General features: G+C 55.3%; 4 protein-coding genes across 4 annotated transcripts; all 4 read left to right on the top strand.

Moving 5' to 3' along the window:
• Positions 1–273: 273 nt before the first annotated feature.
• On the top strand, positions 274–2530 carry GCG54_00012172 (uncharacterized protein; the record flags this gene model as incomplete). The annotated part of the gene is made up of 3 exons (XM_045412058.1): positions 274–1086; positions 1139–1427; positions 1476–2530. 3 exons carry the CDS (start codon positions 274–276, stop codon positions 2528–2530), a joined length of 2157 nt encoding a protein of 718 aa, XP_045263842.1.
• A 2067-nt stretch (positions 2531–4597) lies between these two features.
• On the top strand, positions 4598–6133 carry GCG54_00012171 (uncharacterized protein; the record flags this gene model as incomplete). The annotated part of the gene is made up of 1 exon (XM_045412057.1): positions 4598–6133. One exon carries the CDS (start codon positions 4598–4600, stop codon positions 6131–6133), a length of 1536 nt encoding a protein of 511 aa, XP_045263841.1.
• A 1616-nt stretch (positions 6134–7749) lies between these two features.
• Positions 7750–8699, top strand: GCG54_00012170 (Mitochondrial import receptor subunit tom22; the record flags this gene model as incomplete). The annotated part of the gene is made up of 2 exons (XM_045412056.1): positions 7750–8206; positions 8311–8699. The coding sequence occupies 2 exons, from the start codon at positions 7750–7752 to the stop codon at positions 8697–8699; spliced, it is 846 nt and encodes a 281-aa protein (XP_045263840.1).
• A 2013-nt stretch (positions 8700–10712) lies between these two features.
• Positions 10713–12000, top strand: GCG54_00012169 (Adenosine deaminase-like protein; the record flags this gene model as incomplete). The annotated part of the gene is made up of 4 exons (XM_045412055.1): positions 10713–10772; positions 10836–10975; positions 11029–11731; positions 11833–12000. The coding sequence occupies 4 exons, from the start codon at positions 10713–10715 to the stop codon at positions 11998–12000; spliced, it is 1071 nt and encodes a 356-aa protein (XP_045263839.1).
• Positions 12001–18803: the final 6803 nt, after the last annotated feature.

The raw sequence follows: 18803 nt of genomic DNA, 5'->3' as shown, positions 1-18803 counted from the left end.
GGCCGGCCTTATTCCTTTCGATTCTTCTAGACCCCTTTGCTGGCAATTGTCTATTTCGTCTTTGTAGCTTTTTTACTATCCGTGTATTTGTCTCGCACTCGATTCGACGTCTCACCTGCACCTATACTTCTTTACCGCACCGCCTCGAACCATCATCCAACTTTTATCGCCGAATATCAACACCGAATTTCGTAAGCTGAGGGCCATGGTCGGAACCGATTGACAAAAGGGAACATTTCGGCGACTTTCTTCGGTCCGGATTGGAAGGATAGGATGATCGAGGAGAAGGGCATGGCTCCCCACGCAGTCCAGCAGGGCTCGAAGCCTTCCCGGAGAGCCGCCCGCCCCGCCAATATCAAGATACCCTCTCTGTTTACGGAACGCGACGAGGAATCCGACGATGAGTATGCAACGCAAGTACGACGGGCTGCTGGTGGTATCTGGAAGAGGGCAGTTGGCCCTGGGCACGAATTCGCCGACAGGGTAGAGGCACGATCAGACAGCGACAGCGACAATCCGAGGAGGAAACAGAAACTCAGGTATCCTCCTCCCCAGCAACAACAGGAGCAACCATCAAGCCCGGACACACCAAAGGCGAGTCTCAGGCCATCAAATAGCTTGCAGAACGGCACGCCACTGCCTGTGGCAACTCTCCGGCCCGCACCGGCGGTATCAGCCCGTCCGGTGGCTTCATTTCCTCCGGCCATCCAGTTGCCCCAGGAATCAGCGCCTCCGTTGCGAGTATCAGCGCCCCCCAAGGCTACACCTTCATCTCTGCCGCCTGCGTCCACGGTACCCAACCCTCCTCCCCGAGCGGCTCCAGCGGCATCAGTCCCTCCCGCCTTCGAAACTCCAGCAGCTCACCCTGAAATTCCTGTACAGCGTCCCCCCGAGCCTGAAGAGCCTCCACCACCACCACCACAATCACCACTACCACCGCCTGTTTTGGCACCAGCAGAGCCTGACCCGCCGCCACCACCGCCTCCTGAGGAGCCTCAGCCAGGACCGCCCCCAGCAACGATGACAGTAACGGCCCCAGCACGTACTGTCACGTTGATCTCGACTATGATGCCATCCATGGATCCGGTGAGTGGTCGACTCCAGCACTCAGGTGTGAGAAAATAACTGACTGTGACAGCCTACGCCCAAGAAGCCAAAGTATCCCACGCCTTCAGCCCCAACACCTTCTGCTCCGCCCCCGACTACTGGTCTGCCGCCTTTGCCATCTCTCGAACCGTCTGCTCCTAGGAAGGGTATTGATGGACATACAACGCCCACTGTCACTGCCACATTGGCATCAGCAGTGATTCCTGCGGAAACCATTTCAGCTCTTCCTGGGCAGACTGGAAGCCGGGACAAGGATGATGGCAGACCGCCGCGTATGAATCCGGAAACCGAGCATGCTTTGATCGCGGTCGGTTCTATCGGTACGTATTAAAACGCCATGTAAGGCCGTTCAGTGCTAACATTAGTAGGGTCTTTCATTTTTGCAAGTTTCCTCTGCTGGATTGTGTGGAGGACATTGAAGAGGGCAGCGCGGAGGAAGAGGGACAGAGAATCTGCCTACCGTGGCGATACCCCCGGTTTCGGATCCAAGATTCCGTTCTTCAGGAATCGTTCAGTGGGTGGCGGATGGGAGAACCTGGACGGCCGCAGCCAACCGCCTCAGTACGAGAAGGGAGTTGGGCCAAGAGGAACCCTGCGATTGAACACGGACGTCTACTCCGGAAAACCGATCGGTAACTTTGGTCCCGGCTCAGCGTCTGCATATGGTGGCCAGTATATGTCACCGGCCGACAACAGGGGTAGCCCGATGACCATGAGCCCGTCAGGCACGATTCAAATGCGGGCCAACCAACCCATTATGAACGGACAAGGCACCTTTAACAGCCAAACGGGCACCTATACCAGCCAGGTCGATACTTTCAACACCGGCGTTGGCACCTATAACACACAAACGGGCACTCTCATCAGTCACGCGCCCAGCCAGTCCTTGACACACATTATTGGACAATACGGCACCCCTACCGATCCCAACATGACCCTTCGCTCGGGTATGGGAGCTGGAGCCTTCTTCAATCAATCAGAGTTGGCTCGTCAACCATCAGACGCTTATGATCCCAACAGACGACAAGTCAACCGGGCGAGTGAGCTGTCTTCGATTTCGTCCGGTTTTGGTGACGGGGACATTGTAGTACCTGGTATGGCACTGCAACCACCGCCCCCAATCAGGCAGAGTCAAGCCGGTCGGTTCTCGTGGATGAGTAAGAGCAACCGTGACACTGTATACACCGAGACGAGCGAAGACTTGCCACCAAGATTCCGATCTGTCAACAGCTGGGTCAACCAGCAAACAGGTCGCATCAAGAGAGCGCAGGCACGGCCAGAAACCGACGAAGACGTCCCTCCCGTGCCCGGACTTCCGGCCGGGACGGGACAGAACGGCCTGCCACCCGAACCTCAATTCACCATGATGATGCCTGACGGAGAAGTACCCCGACGGCCCGATCTGAATTCCAATGCGTCGTAGCCAGACGTGACACAGGACCAACAGTCACTTTTCTTTGTTTTCATACCCAAGCACGGCGCAGCGCGGCAGGATGTCAAAATGAGAAGGCAAGCGAGGGGGTGTTGTAATAACATTTATCATCATCATCGTATCACCCATGAACAGGCCACCGAAAGAGGCTGTAGTATAAATTCAAACATGAACTGTATTCACACAAGACTCGCTGCACCGCCTCCTCTTCAAGCCTGGCGCTTGGGGGGCCTTGCGGAGTTTGATATACGACGACCCGTGGCTTTCAGCTGCACATGTACAGATAGTCGAGAGCAGGCGAGGAGCAGAAGAGATGCATACGGAGAGGAGCGGTGGGAGTAATCCAAAAAGTATAACAATGTTAACAGTACTTGAACATGATTGGCCTTGCTTTGTCTGCCATTAGCGCAAATGCTGTTGATGGGTTGGAGGCGCAGATGATTTCGTTCGTTGACTGAGATCGTCAGGCACCTGCGATGCTGATTTGTTGGGCGATCAGGTCGACGAACGACTTGGTTTGTTTCTTTTTATGGAAACACCGATTCTTTCAACGTCGTAATTGAACAAGCAGCCAAGAATGGCCAGGCCTGAGGATGATGAAGCTTCTTCGCCATCGTGGCCGGGCTTCTGCATCGGCAGATATTTGCTTGGTGCTTCCCGGCCTCTGCAATACGTGAGTCCTCAATCCTGAGCCACGATTACCTGCAAGGCCCCGAATCCATCGATTTGCACTGCTGCAGACTTCACGCCGCATTGTCAGTGCTTAAATCAGAAAGAAAGCCACAGGGCAAGCAGTCGGATCAAGCTTGATTCCTCCTAATCAATACTCAAAATGGGCAAAGGCGCCAATGACGCGGCGACGACCGCCAAGGCGGATTCCGCCCAGCCCATGATCCTCTAAATTGCAGCAGCTTACGCATCACCAAGTACACAGCCTACCGCCGCTCATCGTTCACACCCGCGGGCCGCCGCCCTTTCAGCTAAGCTCATCCGCGGGATATACAGAGACAGGCACTGGAAGAGGACGGAACCGATGGACGGCCATTGGCCACGCGTTTCGGGAACGATGGTTCCTTCGCAGTTCCAAAACAGTTTATGGGTACTCGGGCCTTCTGGCCTCCATTCTTCACGTTCCCACTCGCCTGCACAGCCGCATAGCACGAATTGCAGTGCTGTTCCCGCTGCCGGCGAGCGGACGAATCAGAGGCCGAAGGACTCCGAGCAAGGGAATTTTTCCACGGGGGATTGGGCAGCGCCAGCGAGGTTCGCAGCGGGTAGAAGGGGCACCTGGACGGCTGTGGCGGAGCCGGAGAATATGTGGGGTCACCACTGAGGCTTGCAGCTGGGTGTAATGTGAAGACATTGGACTGGAGTGCTGGACGGGCGAGGGCGGGGCGCGTTGACGTACGTAACACAGCATGCGCTGCACGCCGCTCTACTTGCTACGACTTGCTTGCTGATTGAGGGGCGCTGTGCGCATGCTCAAGTCCTACCTTAGTACCTAGGCCAGGTTGAACCGCCAATCCTGCAGACGCTCTCTTTTCTAATCAACACTAACCAGGCTTCAACCTTTCTCTCGACGGCGGGGCCCTGTCTTGCGTATATACTCTTCAGCCTCTATTTTTTTTTTACTCACCTTTCCCAAGTGTCTCGTCTGATAGCCATTCCATCAGCTCGTTCCTACAGCTTGCCGCGATCCTTCCGGAAGGTTGCGCTCCCTCTGCCTCGATTCACGTGGGCGGGCGCTTAGCCTCGTTTCCTTGACCGGTGTTTCTCTGGGCGGTGACAGTGTCTTTGATTCATCATAAAGCCAAGGCGGACGGGTGACGGGACAAGGACTAAGACTCAGCCCACTTGACCTCGCACACCCTACCCTCGCCGCCCTAGTCAACGGCAGCCTGATCCGAGGCCTGGCCTTTTCTTTATCTAGCCAACCCACCCTTCTCGAACGTCAAACCCACGGGAAAGAAGCTTTCCTTTTTGGCGAGCGTTACAAATCCAGCATCGAGCCAACCTGTTTTGATTTTTCGCGAGCCGCCGGCTGTCAATCCCGCAACCATGCTCGACGAAAACCTCCCGACATTCCACTTTCGCCCCTCCTCGGACAACCCCTCCAACACAGTCCTCTACTTTACCCACCAGGGATCTGAACTCACGCCGCACTACCTCCTCAAGCGCGCCGACCCTGCTAATCCGGTTGCTCGCAACAAGTACGCCTCTGCCCTTACCGACATCGCCTCCCAGCAGATCGTCTACGCCGAGGTCCTCGTCGAGCCAGAATGGACACAGCCAACGCTCTCCACGGCGGAGGTCCGCGCCCAGGGCGGCCAGCCCGCACCGCCGCAGCCCATCCTCCCAGACCAGGTCACCTTGCAGTTGTATAACCCGGACTCGCAAGTGGTTATCAAGACGAAGTCCGGCAGCTGGGGCAAGAGCGACAGCTGGGAATTTGAGATGCCCGAGCAAACATTCCGCGAGCCCAGCGCGAGCATGATCGACCGCTCCTCCGACGACCCTCCCGTCAGCGACACCGTGCCCAAGGTAGTCTTCCGCTGGAAGCGCGACGGGAGGTTGAGCAGGGACATGACGTGCTACATGGTCGGCAAGAGCGTAGCCGGCAAGAAGAGCAAGGAGCCGGACATCACCGTCGCCATGTACAAGGACAAGAAAAACGAGAGCGCCGTGACCATCTACGAGCCCAACCTACAACGGGTGGACGTCGAGGATCGCAAGGGCCTGGACATCGTTCTCTTGCTTGGCGCCGAGGTCCTGCGCGACATCTTCCTCAACCCCAGGCAAAACGTCTTCAACCTTACCGCAGCCCCGCCTCCGATCTCCGGCCGCAGAAAGAACTCCAAGCCCCCGCCACCGCAGCCCGTCCCTATGGCCCCCGTGGCCTCCATGTCCGGCGCGATCGGCAACAAGCCCGTCTCGCCGCCGGCAGCACAGCCCATGAACAACGGGCCCCCGCGTGCAAACGCCCGCCAGCAGTGGGAGATCGATAACGAGACGAAGCGCCTGCAAGCCATGGTGGCCGAGGAGCAGCGCCAGGCCCGCGAGCGCGAGCGCCGAGACGCGGAAGAAGCGAAGCGTATTACCAAAATGCTTGAGAAGGAGGACAAAGAGCGCCGGCGGAAGGAGGCCGAGATCGAAAGGGAGACGGAGCGGCTGAGGAGACTGTACGGCGTCCCGCCTGCCGCGTCGGGCCCAGGGCCGGGCTTGCCGCCGCGGCACCAGCCGCCCCCTGGAAGCTCCGGTGGTTCGTGGCACGTAGCGCCCGCGCAGCCGCCGAGGCCATCCAGTGCGGGGCCGTATAACCAGGGCCAGCCGGGGACGAGTGCGTACCGGCCTCAGCAGGTACACTTTGCGCCGACGCCGACAATGTCGTCGGCGGCGCCGCCCCAGCAACAGCAGCAGCAGGCGCCACCGCAGCAGCAGCAGGGCGGCCGGGGTAAACTGCCGAACCTGGTTTCGGGGCTGCTCCAGGGCCCGTACGGGAATACGGCTGCTAGCGTCAGCAACTTCTTCCATCGGGACCGCGCCGAGGAGGAGAGGAAGGCTAAGATTGCCAAGAAGCGGAGTGTGCATTTCTAAAGCGTGGTGGCACGTGGGGAGATTGCATAGGGCATTTCTGTGCATGTAAGGCGTTCGAAGGGGGTCTCATTGTCACGCGTAGGCATTACTGGTTTCTTTGGAGGGATATACCATAGGTTTAGCTGGATGCATAGAGTTACGAATTCATGATGAGCATTTGCAATCAGATGGAGATGTGTCCCGCTGAGTGGTATCGTGTTTGATGACATCTTCTGACATCTTCTGATTCATCGGGTCGGGCTGGTTGATATGGAACATCCAATTGTTGAGGTAGCTTGTCAGTGAAGAAAGACCTGCATAGGACGATGTATCCGCTATATCGGCTTAGAGGACAACTCAGTTCTTCTATTTAAGTGAGGGTCACCGCGCCCATACACCATCTCTTACTCGAGCAAATTGCCGCCGACCTGAATTTTGCTGTTGTGGCCTTGATATCTAATCACGCCTACCTTTATCATCTAATCGCGGTGTCCAAAGGAAGCCAGAGAGACTTGTGTAAGGTTCATGGCGTATACTAAGTTTATATTCACGTGGAATACTTCGACACGACTGGAGATGGTGGACGAGAAAGTCGCTGAGACCAGCCTCGCTGCATCGATAGGGCCGACTGACGTGTGGGCAAGCGACGGTGAATGGCACTGACCGCGGAAGAGACGGTGATAAAAGGCTGGCGGAGGAAGAAATCGTTGTCTCTTTGCTCCTTTGTTGTTTAGCTGGTGGTATCAGAAGACACTTATATACCGATGATCTACAACCCATATGCCATCTCGCCTATCACGTTCTAACGCTTACGAGTCCGACATGAGCGCATTTATGAAAGATGGCGCAACAGACACCAGAAAATTCTCTTCAAGGTTTTTGTTCGCAGTGGACTAAGCACCGAGATATTCTCACGTCTTGACTAAGAGCTCCATGCGACGGTTGTGGATCATCCTGGCCGGTGGGCATCACCAGCTAGGTGTATTCCTTGGTATTACTCTTGGGACACCGAAGATGAGCCAGAAAGCCATTCTTTGCCCTATTTTGAGAAAAAAACGTCTCGTGGCTATGGGAATGGGTCAAACGCTGTGAAGGGACCTCAAAACCGTGATCAACTACGAGTTCAACTGAGCACGGGCAAGACGTATTACTCTTCGCTGGCATTCTTCGAGAACGGTTTGGTCATAAGACATTTAAGTATCAAGGACTGGTATCCTCGAACGTCAATAATAGAGTACGGACCGTCCACTTGCTGCAGGAAGCCTGTGCAGGTCCCCAGTGGCTACCATCGACCGCTCATTAGGGCCGCTCACCTGTCTACCTTGACTTACATCGGCAAAATGATGGTCTCGCAGTGAGGAATCAGATTGCTTGAGTACTCGTCGAATCTTGACACATTATTCAATAAGTGTGCTTTCTTCCCACTAGAATACGCTGGCTGTCAACCATGACTTTGATGTGATGAATACGAGAGGGAAAAGGGAAGGAAGTGATGGATCACATCATAGGAAGGCACCTGAACAAAGGTGGTCTGTGCTTAGTATCACCAACAACCAACGTCATACCCGGCGAAACCTTCTTCCTGTGCACAATGCACGGACCATCACCAATTACGCTAGCTACCAAAAATTCTCATGATGGGTCCAACCAATGCTATCTCTGGCAGCTTTGCTGAACCTCTACTTGGCCAACTCCCAGCTCACCCACCCAACGACGCCGACCTCCTCCGCTCCCTCGACGACTACTTTCTCGCCAACGAATTCGATTGCGACACCCAGCGTCTGCTCTCGATCCTCGGTTGGAAAAAGGCTCTTCGCCAAGGTCACCAACAGCAAGCGAACCTAGTACGACTCCAGAAGCTCGGTCTCCTCGCTTCCTACCCCGTCGGCTTCGACTTTCGTCTCCATACGCCCCCGGGACACATCCGCGATCGCATCCTCGAGATCTTCGCGGCCGACTCTAGCGCACCCAATCTTTCGTCGCAGAAACACACAGCAACCGCCAAAATGGTCCAACTCACCGAGGTCGAGGACGAGCACTTCCAGGGCGCCCAGGCCGGGCCCATCGAGGACGATGCCGACTTCACTGACACCGGTATGTTTCGCGCTGCCCTTAGACGCTGAAATGGCGGGACAATTTTTTTGGCCCTCGAGGCGACCTGCCCACTACGTCACAATCCCGCTAACCCACCCCGCCAGACTCCGAAATCTCCGCCGACAGCGACTTCGACCCTACCGACGAGAGCCTCGCTGAGCGCCTGTACGCCCTCAAGGACATGATCCCCCCGACCACCCGCGGCTGGGTCCAGAGCAAGGTCAACTTCGGCGTCAGCGCCGTCCAGAACACGTGGTACTACGGCTCCCGCACCGTCTGGGTCGTTTGTGCCACCGCCCTCATGATCGGTGTGCCTCTGGCCACCTGCTGGGCTGAGGACCAGCAGATCGAGGGCATGGAGCGCGAGTTTCGCATGCGCGAGGCTGGCGGCGAGCTCCTGACCGCCGGCGGCGACGGCAAGGACGGCGAGCAGAGCACCGCTGACATGCTTGGTGCCCACCTCGACCGCGCCGAGGCTAAGCCTGCGCTGTAAAAGAACAGAAAACCAAAATAAAACAGAAAGAAGGGACGCTGTTACGAATACCTTACGGGAAGGAAAAGAGAATTTCCCGGGCCTGATACTTCTACACGGAAGGGTCTGGCTGGCTGGGGAAAACAAGAGGAACGACTGCGCTATGCCGGGATCTGTACGATCACCACCCGCTCCTACTCGGACACGAACTCGCGGATTTTCATTTTAATCTCTGCGCCTGTCGACCAACACACACAAACACAACTGTACATCAGGAACCGAAAACTCTCTCACACCAACACACACTCTCAACACCTAACGGAACTTTTGCATGCATTGCGGTCATGGATGGGGTGGCAGGAAGGGGTTTTTCCCTGCCCTTTTGCTTGTACTATAGGACGTTCATGAAGGGCCACGATTCGGGGAAAAGGCCGATTGCAATCATGACCAATTCTAATACCCACATGGTTCCCTGATGATGTGACGTGGATGACAGTTCGAGACACACAGAACTAGCTGCTGGCAATGACTGTGAGTGAGGATCAAGATTTTCCATGCCACATTGGTCTATAAATTTCCTGCATTTGGGTTGCGGTGATTGAGCCGGCCTGCGCGATGAGATCTTGATGATCAGCTTTTCACTTTTACGAGCCCGAATGGTGGCAGAGAGCTCTTGGCAACCTCTGCCCAAGTCCTGAGCAAGTCCTGAGTAGTAAAAAGCCGCGATAGTCAAGCGCTACCAGTAGTACACCCCCACAATACGCCGCAGGCGGAGAAGGACAGTGAGGTGATGGAGGCATTCGCGTCTGTGGCTGACTTTGAGGACCTGGTCGAACACTTCGCAGTCCTTGGCCGCCCGCGTGAGTTGCAGAATAACGGAGGACGGAACTCGCACCATTCCGCCATGTTCCAGGCCTCACTTGGATTGCCGAGACTAAATCTTGGGCTGCGGTATCAATTTATACCCATGCAAGGCGAGCATTGATCTTGGGCTTGTCAACGGTGGGCATCGAGGTCGTAGAATGGTGTTTGTCTCGTGGGGGAAGGTCCTAACTATATGTAATCACCTTTCCACTGAAACGCTTCTGGGAAGGCGAATCTTTGAATAGCTTGGCCAGCTGGTTTCACTGATATCGCATGACTTCCAAGTCATTCTTCGAGCCACGCGGTAATTAGAGACCGCAACCACATCAGGGACTGCAATCTTCTACGTGAGGTATTCGTCTCCGAAGGTTACGTTGGTTATAACTGGACAACGAGGCCAACCACTGCTGACGGACAGACACATTCGCCGTCTCGCGGCCTTCCAGTTGCGCAGGCCTCGTCGGTCCTGCTTTCTGCGCTTTACGGACTTGGACGAAGCTATTCTTTCAACTCAACACCTGCAGGTGATAGCTGCTGCGTGCTTTATTTGTTTTCGAAAGAAAACTTAAAAGTTCACTACTGCAATGTATTTATACTAGGCATAGCCGGCGTCACAAGCTTCGGACTGGGAGGGATACGGCACCTCTTTGGCCCACCGTTCACTCCACGCATCTCGTCCACGTGAGACTTACAGAATATGCAGGTACCGAGACGCAAGAGCCATTTTCCTTGTGTACTGGCCGCATCAATATTCCTTCGACACGGGTTTGACTCAAGACTCGACGAAGCACAGACATCACCAGGATCCCGGTTCCTCAGCTCCCAACCTCCGGGATCGGCCCCGTCGGCCCGCTCCGTGACTCTTTCGCCTCGGAACCACCGTGATCCACAATCTTCAACTTCTCCGGATCCCAAGCAAGAAAAGGCCTCAAAATCACACACCTCACGCCACACACGCCACTTCTTTTCGTGTAAGAGGGAAAAAGACAAGACCGTCAGCGGCGCCGCCTGGTTCTGATCTAGTAGCCGGTGCTCAGACTCTTATCGGACAGCAGGGTTGTGTGTGACCAGTGGGGCATAGTCAGAAGTCGCACAGACAATCTTCTATCCGGAGGTGCTCTACGTGAACAAGTCGCGCTTCTACGACGACGCGCCGTGAACCCAAACAACATGTCGGGCTCCAAGACTGCAGCAGATATGGACTTCAAAGCACTTCCCAAGATCGAGGTAGTAACATCAAGCTTACTCTACCCCGCTCATCTTGGCGCTTTGGACTAACACATACTTACCCAGCTGCATGCCCATCTGACGGGCAGTGTAAGCCGCCGCACCCTTCACGAGATATGGGCCGTGAAGAAGGCGGCGGGGGAGACCGACCTGGAAGATCCCCTCGTCGTCATGCCGGAAGAAAAACATGATTACAACCTGACAACGTGACCTACCCCTCCGGTCCTCCGTCGACGAGACTTACTGACAGTGTATCCAGGTTCTTCCCCCTCTTCTCATCATACATCTACAACCTCATCACAACCCCGGAAACCCTCCGCACGGCAACCCTCTCTGTATTGAAGGACTTCCACGCAGACGGCGTGACGTACCTCGAACTCCGGACCACGCCCCGCGCCCTCCCGTCCCCAACGCCGCAGCCGCCTTCGGTCTACGTCTCCACAATCCTCTCAGCGATAGCCGAGTTCGAGGCGGCGCATCCCGGCCCGGAGACCATGCGCACGCGTCTGATCCTCTCCGTCGACAGACGACACACGCCCGCGCAGGCGGCCGAGACGGTACGCCTCGCGGCGCAGTTCCGCGACCAGGGCGTCGTCGGGGTGGACCTCTGCGGCGACCCCGCGGCGCGGTGCCACGGCGTGGAGGGGCAGGACAACATCTCCATCTTCCGCGGCGCCTTCGCGGAGGCTAAGCGGCTGGGTCTGGGGCTCACGATCCACTTCGGCGAGGCGGAGTGCTCCGGACACCCCGACGAGCTGGCGGACATTCTGTCGTGGGGACCAGGGAGGCTGGGGCATGTTATACATCTCGGAGAGGAAGTGAAGAGGGAGATCACGTCGAAAAAGATTGGGCTGGAGCTGTGCCTCAGCTGTAATGTCCACGCCGGGATGGTCACGGGCGGCTTTGAGGGGCACCATTTCGGGGAGTGGTGGGGGGTCGAGGGGAGCGTGATTTCGCTGGGCGTAAGTTTCTGCTGCTGTTCTTTCCTCTGAAATGCGGGTTCGCAAAGACGGGGCTCGCATGGTACGGATGAAAAGAGATCTTTTCGCTAATGTTGTAATAGACGGACGACGTGGGTGTTTTTGGCAGCCCGCTATCGAACGAGTACAGGCTGGTGGCCGAGCATTTCAACCTGTCTCAAAATGAGGTTTGCGCACTCGCCCGGAGGGGCATCGACTCCATCTTTGGCGGTGACGCTGAGAAGCAGCGCCTTCGAGACGTTATGTGGTGAACGATTGATGACGAAAGCACGCCTGTACAATTCTCAAATAGGAGATAAGATCTAGACAAAAGTCGGCTCCCCCCGGCCGTTGATCTGCACATACGAACTACCTCTTTAGCCACGTAACTTCAGCGTGGAGGCTTTTGAGTTATCAAGTGGGCCTCTCGTTCCCGGGAAAATAGCGGGAACGTCGAACACTCCGGTCCCGAGTCCGGCGGGGAGACTTTACGGCCCCACGCGAGCGGGGTCGGGGCTTCGGCCGTGTCCCATATCGGGGGTTCTCGCCAAACTGGCTTATACGTACTTGGAACCGTCTCGTCTTTGGAGAGATTAGATTTGGCACTGCTCAGGCAGAAAGCTCGTGGCGTCGAACTAACGAGACAAAGTCAACGAGCGGGATCCCTAACATATGTCAAAGGAGGAGATGACGGGCAAAGAAAGTAGCAGATGACTGCCGATTGATCGGCCGGCAGTGCTCAAGTGATTAACATAAACAGACATTGTATGTTTCTGGCCCAGTCGTCGCAATAGATGAATGGCGCATTGCTTTAAGACGATGTGCCGATTAGCCGTCTTGCATGGACGGTTGTGCTAGTTCAGCCGAGGATTTTGGGTTGATTTCAAAGACATACTTGTGCAGATGTCTGCCTCTGTACTTTGTGATTGTGCAGCGCGACTGGAGGCTAACTGAATGGCTTTCGAGGGTATATCGCTGCAGGTCAAAGCGAGATCGTATCGCCGAATCGGGCAAGTCACTAAAAATAAACAAGGAAACCCGATCCTCTGATGCCAGGAGGTTGACTTTTCTAGAGCGTCATTGTTATATTGACATGCTTCTCCGGTCTCGAGGTCTCGGACGCTGGCTGTGATATGGCACGTATGCAGGAAACATGGGCGGCTTTTCCGGATACAACATCCTCATTGGGGACAGTCGCCACCCTTTCTGCAGAAGGGTTGCAGAGGGTTTGGGCTAGTCAGCATATCCCAAAAACTCTGGCTGGGAGATCTGGTTGATGGCGAACGGTAGATGGTTCCCGCTAAGTTGGATCAAGCGTTTGCCCAACAGGCAAGGACGTGCCAAGCTGCCAGGAGGGTCCCTCGCCCTGTACTCTTGCTGCAGACGTGCCCCAGACCTTGACTGATCTAGCGGTAGGGCTAAGAAACGGGCAGGTGTCTCGTCTGCTGCAGCCTTGAGGCTTCGTGTGTGCTCCCTTGGCGGGAGTGTGTATCGTCTTAATATTGCCTCGGCCCTGTGAAAGAGGGGTTGGGCGAGGCATAGTAACATGGCAACGGGCTGGCGCGTTCATTTGGTGCAAGCCGCGGACGTCCTGCAGGGAACATTGAAGTGTGCCAGTATCATCTTAGTGGTGATGGGGTTGTGATGATATTCGTCTCCGTTCCGTCGTTGAGACGACACACGCACCCAAACGAGGTCCGTGATGGTCAGTGTGTCTCCCGAGAGGCTTCCAAGACCTCGATCCTCAAGGGATGTTCCCATATCAGAATGTGAAACGATAAACATGAGGCGAGCGGTAGTCAAAAGCATCTCGAGTAGTAAAGAGGGGGTTGGGTTGGAGGAAGTGAAGGGGCAATGACGATGAAGAGTGTTATCAATCAATATAGTATTTGGTAGACGACATAAACCAAGCAGCGAGCGGATTCAAATCGCAATCTCGAGTGGAGATTAATCTCTGTAGACCGTGCGCTTCCCGCAAGGTAAGCGGGATACAGATATGCGTCGTTGTTGATGAGCGGTTGACAGCCAAGTAGCTTGCAATCTAATTGGATTTGTCTGCCCAGTCACCGGGCTAAATTTCCGTCTGCTTTCTTCCATCGGGCATTACGCAATGACCAACAGGTCTGTCATCACGTAAGTTCGCTCCCCAAGGAGAGTGCGGAGTTTGGAGTGAAATCTCCGACTCGGAACTGATGAACGTGGTTGAGAAATATAGTTGAAGGACAACTGACTTGTTCGGCAGTGACGTTATTCGCTACTGGTGGACGAAATATTCACACTGCAGTCGTCAGACGCAAGTGCACGACAGATGTCCCTTTTTCGTCCTCTTTTTTCCCTCTTCCGTTGGGAGTTAGCAAGATGTACCGAGATCCAGACGCCATGTCAGCAAGCGCCATTGTGCATTGACGGGGACTAGCCAACCCATTTTCGGCCTGGGGTTACTTTAAGCTAGACATTGGGCTGCCGGCTTGCGACACAGTGTGAGCTTGACTAATCGCCGCTCGTGGATTTGGACCTCGTCCTTCGTCGGCAGAGGCATGTAGTTGTATTAGCGTACGGCCTGCGCCATCCTCCATCAGGCTCTCGCAGGCCTTGTCCCAGCAGGAAGTTTGGTCCGCTGGCTAGCTGATACGAAGTAGATATGGCCAACCAGGGTGTTGATCGCTGGATTCGCTGTGTCGCATGATGTTGCTTCGTGGTAGTGATACTGTCGTCTGCGTCTTCGTTGGGACGCCGTAGTCTTTGGTCGAACTGGCGGAACGGCGCCCTGTTGAGTGACGCGAGCAAACATCGGAGTCAGAGGTTTCCTATGCGACACAAGTAGCCGTGGCATGCCACAAGCTTACACGTAAGTTGGTGAGAGGTATTGGCGTAGCCATTCTCCAAAGTTGAAGGGCAACGGAAAGCGACAGCGGCGGTGTTCCCATGGAACTCTGGGCGCGGAACGGCACCGAGTTGCAATGTCGGGTACCGAATGACCGATATCTTGGGAAGGGAAGGGAGGTCCATGTCGCATGATTGCATCGACACATATCATTTTGTCTGAAGTATTGGCGTGTAGCAAGGTCTCTCTGTGTCATTGTGCGCAACTCTTCAGACGAATTGTAGATGCGATACTCCTCCAATTGATGCAGCCATCTCGCTGCCGACGGGCGCCGACGCCGAGTATCCTGGCTATGCCTCTGTATGTGCCTTTCCAGATGGGAGTGCCGATTACGCCGTGACGAAGGCCAGTTTCGGGCGGCCGCGGGGGCATGGGGATGCTCTTTTTGCCATTGATATCGTAGCTTCTGCCGCTGCCGCTGCCGCTCGCCGAAGCTAAGGGCTGTCCAACCGTCATGCATATCGGTGGGTTAGTCGTCGAGGTGGCGAAGTGGAAGAAGGGGTCGTGAGGCCGCCAGCGCCGAATACAGTTCCTCTCGTGGCTGGTCTCTCGACAAAGATGCCATCATCGGCATGGATAAGTGAGCCCAGCCAAGCCCGACGCATGCAAGTCTGACTTGTAGAGTGGAGGAAGAAGCAATGATGGAAGCTTGGGGCTTGTGAGGGCACCGGCTGGGGAGGGAGCTAAAGAGCTTGGACCGTCCGCCACATAATGTCTGCGTACACAGTCATGAAAGAAGCCAGCCTGACCTGACATGAGACATGAGACTGACAACCTCGATCCCGGCACACAAAGGCTTCGGCGTTGTAAATTGAGCCGTCGGACTTTATTTGTACTGTGAAAGTGTTTGGCGGACGACTGTGTGGTTGGATTCAAGATGTTTGGATACTTCGGGGGCCATCTCCGCAGAGCAGAGTGGGATAGGGCAAAACTTGAGATGAAATCGGGCAAATGGGATGATGAAAGCTGCGTATGGCGGAAAGGCAAACAAGATGGAGGGTTGGATGGTCTGAGGTGGGTGTTCTGAATGTGTATCGAGATGGGTAGTTCGCCCAATGACCAGTGGCTCGATGCCGGACCCTGGCTGACATTGGCTAGCGGGGGCGCGTGTCCAGTCTCGTCCTGGTCGTTTCTCGTCCTTGTGCAGCGGCAGTGAAGCTCGTGGATGTCACTACTCGAGAACTCTTTTTTGTTTGCCCATATGTTTGCTTGCTTGCTTATTTGCTGGGCGGCCGTCAAATTGAACTTGGTTTGCACTTGGGCCATGAGCTCGTCCTGGCCATCGCCCTCGTCCTTGCTAGGCAGGGGGATTTGATCGCCCAGGTCACCATTTTTGGCCAAGGTTTCTCGGTTGGTCCGCCGAAAAGTTTGGCAACCAGATGGACGTTGGCATCAACACCATCAAGACGAAGACGAGACGTCATGCCAGTTGTTGTTGGCTGCTTTCTTTTGGCCACCGTCCACAGGATGGCCATGAATTAGGTAGCATGGCGTGGGAGGCTTCAGTCTTGGGTTTGCCGTGCTTATCTAGCAACCCGACTGCTTGCTGCGTGTGGACGACAGACTGGTATTCGCAGAAACTTTGGGTTTGTGATTGCTGATCCTTTTCGATGGGAAGTCAAGGGCAGCAGAGCGGGCGTCGCATCGAGGTCCAGATTGATGGGATGTTCTGCTCTATCGGATTGCCAGTGCCGGGCCACTCGCACGCAAGCAACATGAGGTGAGACGTGTACGTAGCAAGAATGATGATGGAATCTGGATTCCAAAGTTTCTTTTTGTCGGTTTTCAGCTCCGCGGCTTGGAGGTGCGGATGACACGACCGCAATGTGCGACGTGAAGACTGCGGAGGTGTCGTCTGGCTGGCTGCCAAGCCAGTTGCAGGCAGATTCTGATGATGAAGTCCCAGCTGGAAGTCTGAGGCAAAGGCGGTCTTGGGAAACAGACCTGGAGACGGGACCACTGAAGCACAGACCATGAGGCAGCTGGTGCTCAAGTGGAGCTGGCCGGGGGAAGGCAAGAACGGGACCCGACACACTTGCACTGAGCAGTGAGGGGCGGGGGACGTGGTTCGGCGCACACAATTGAGGTGAGGTCGGGTTGGTACCTGAGAGGCACTCTACAGGGACTAGTGCATGCATCCAATCTACTTTATGCCACTGTAATGCAGAAAAGGGGACCGGCATTGTGCAGAGTTGTCCCTCTGAAAATTTCAGTTCTCTCCAAAGAGATGGTCTGTGCACTGAAGGCATCCACCACGTCTATTCGTAAGGTAGGTACACTCCAGAGTACCTGACGGTACCTCACGGAGCACCCTTCGTGCAACGCTTCCTTCCAATGTCCACGATGAAGCTGCGATTTATCGTTTAACGGCATCTTGGTATCAGGGTGCGGGCTACTCGTACAGATAAAAGCCAAAAAGGAGAGTTTCCTCTCGCCGGACCCTTTCAAGACCCGATAGATATCACCATCTATCCGTCTTTCCCGTGCCGCTTTCCCATCGAGAGATGGAGAGTGTTGCTTGTGACAGTTTACCTCTCCTCCAACCAACCAGCTGGTCCTTGTTCTAGCACTTTGCCAAGCAAGCCTTGAAGATGGAGGAGGGTGCCGGCTCGGCGGCTCCTACCTACCTTACCTGGCCCCCTGCGATGCTAGTGTAGGTAAGGACGGATATCAGTTGCAGGTAATGTTTTACGGCCAGGCCAATGATGCTTCGTCCTCACCACTCGCTCTGAGTGCATGCGAGATGTTGCACTGTGCTGCCTTCCCATGTTGGTTCGGACTCATGTACAAGTACCCTGTCTGCAGTCCAAAACCGTCCGCCTCTCCCAATGACGCCTCCTAGGTTAAGACTGGCATCCGCACCAAGAGTTCTGTCAAACTTGAATCTGAAAGGCGTATCTTGGTCTGCTCCTGGCAATGATGCATCACACACAGCCAACAAGCACATCACAAGACAGGGTGAGGGAGACTTGCAAACTCAATATCTCTGTTAGAGTCCCTGTGCGCTGTAGCAAGGCCATGGATGGGCACCAACGGGGACGGGAGCTTCTTCCAACCTCGCCCCAAGCGCAAACTGAAAGATGAGGCGCAGTGGCAGTCGGTGACAGCGTCGTGGTCATCGCTCGTCGTGTCCTGTATGTGCATCTGTTGAAAAGCAGAACGGGATAGGTCAGATATTCATCATTTCAGCCGACTCCAAGTCCGAGCCTCAGAAGTCCCAAACCCTTTCCCTGCTAGAGGTAATGCACTCCCTATCCCCTCCAGCCATTGATGCAGGTGCTCCGCCAGCAGCAACCAAAGCAAGCAAGCAAATGACGATGGTGTTCTTGGGCTCCGCTTCAGTGTCGAGGTACCTCAGCGTACCGGACTAGACCCTGCTTCTTCGTCGCCCGACAAGCGCTTCCCTCCATGACCTTGTCCGCGTCTAGAGGAGAACCCACCTGGCTCAGGTTGTCCTGCCATCTGAGGCTGTATTTGTAAAGGCGGCAGCATCACATCGCATGTCTCGCCTCGAATCGCATCGCATCGCATCGCACCGGTAGACAAGGTGAAGATGCGGATGCGGGCGTCGCGATCTGGCTCTCCACCAGCCGTTGCTCTAAACGGATAGGAGCAGAGCGCAGGTACGGATAGGTAGCAATGTGGACTGCAGGCGACGAATCATTGCAGGTGGGTAGTGCTGGTTGCGCAGGACATGTCGTATGCTAAATTTCCGATCCTGACGCGAGATCGCCTAATTGATCACACGTCCAGCAAAGAAAGGCAAAAGCTGCCCTTGCTGGCTCAAGTTGCTGGTCCTCTTTCTTTTGCTTTTCGCCCGCCCCCTCCTCCCACCATCTCCGACATAAGGTAGCAGTGCATAGGAAGGCAGAAAGATGGGACGAGGCGGAGTGCGAGACCGACCTTGAATGTCTCTCTCTTGTTGGCGGGCAAAATGCTGTCATGAAGCAAGAGCTTGAGCGTTGGAGGCAGATGGAGGTGGGGTAAATCACTTTAGGAGGGAGCTCAACCGTACGAGACGGCCGGAGCTCCAATCAAGGTAGACTTTGAGGTGGTGGTGGTGTTTTTTGTTTTTGTTCCCCGGTCGGCGAACAGGCGACTGACTACCTTACGCAGTAAAGGCGGCGGACACAGGGTCGCAATCGGCCTTGGCGTTAGTCTCCAAAGTGGCTCTTCTCTCCGGAGGAAGGG

This window comes from Colletotrichum gloeosporioides (assembly GCF_011800055.1).
Source record: "Colletotrichum gloeosporioides strain Lc1 chromosome Unknown consensus_49, whole genome shotgun sequence".
Taxonomy (NCBI): Eukaryota; Fungi; Ascomycota; class Sordariomycetes; order Glomerellales; family Glomerellaceae; genus Colletotrichum; species Colletotrichum gloeosporioides.
The sequence above is the reverse complement of the archived record's forward strand: the minus strand, read 5'-3'. Positions and strand labels throughout refer to the sequence as shown.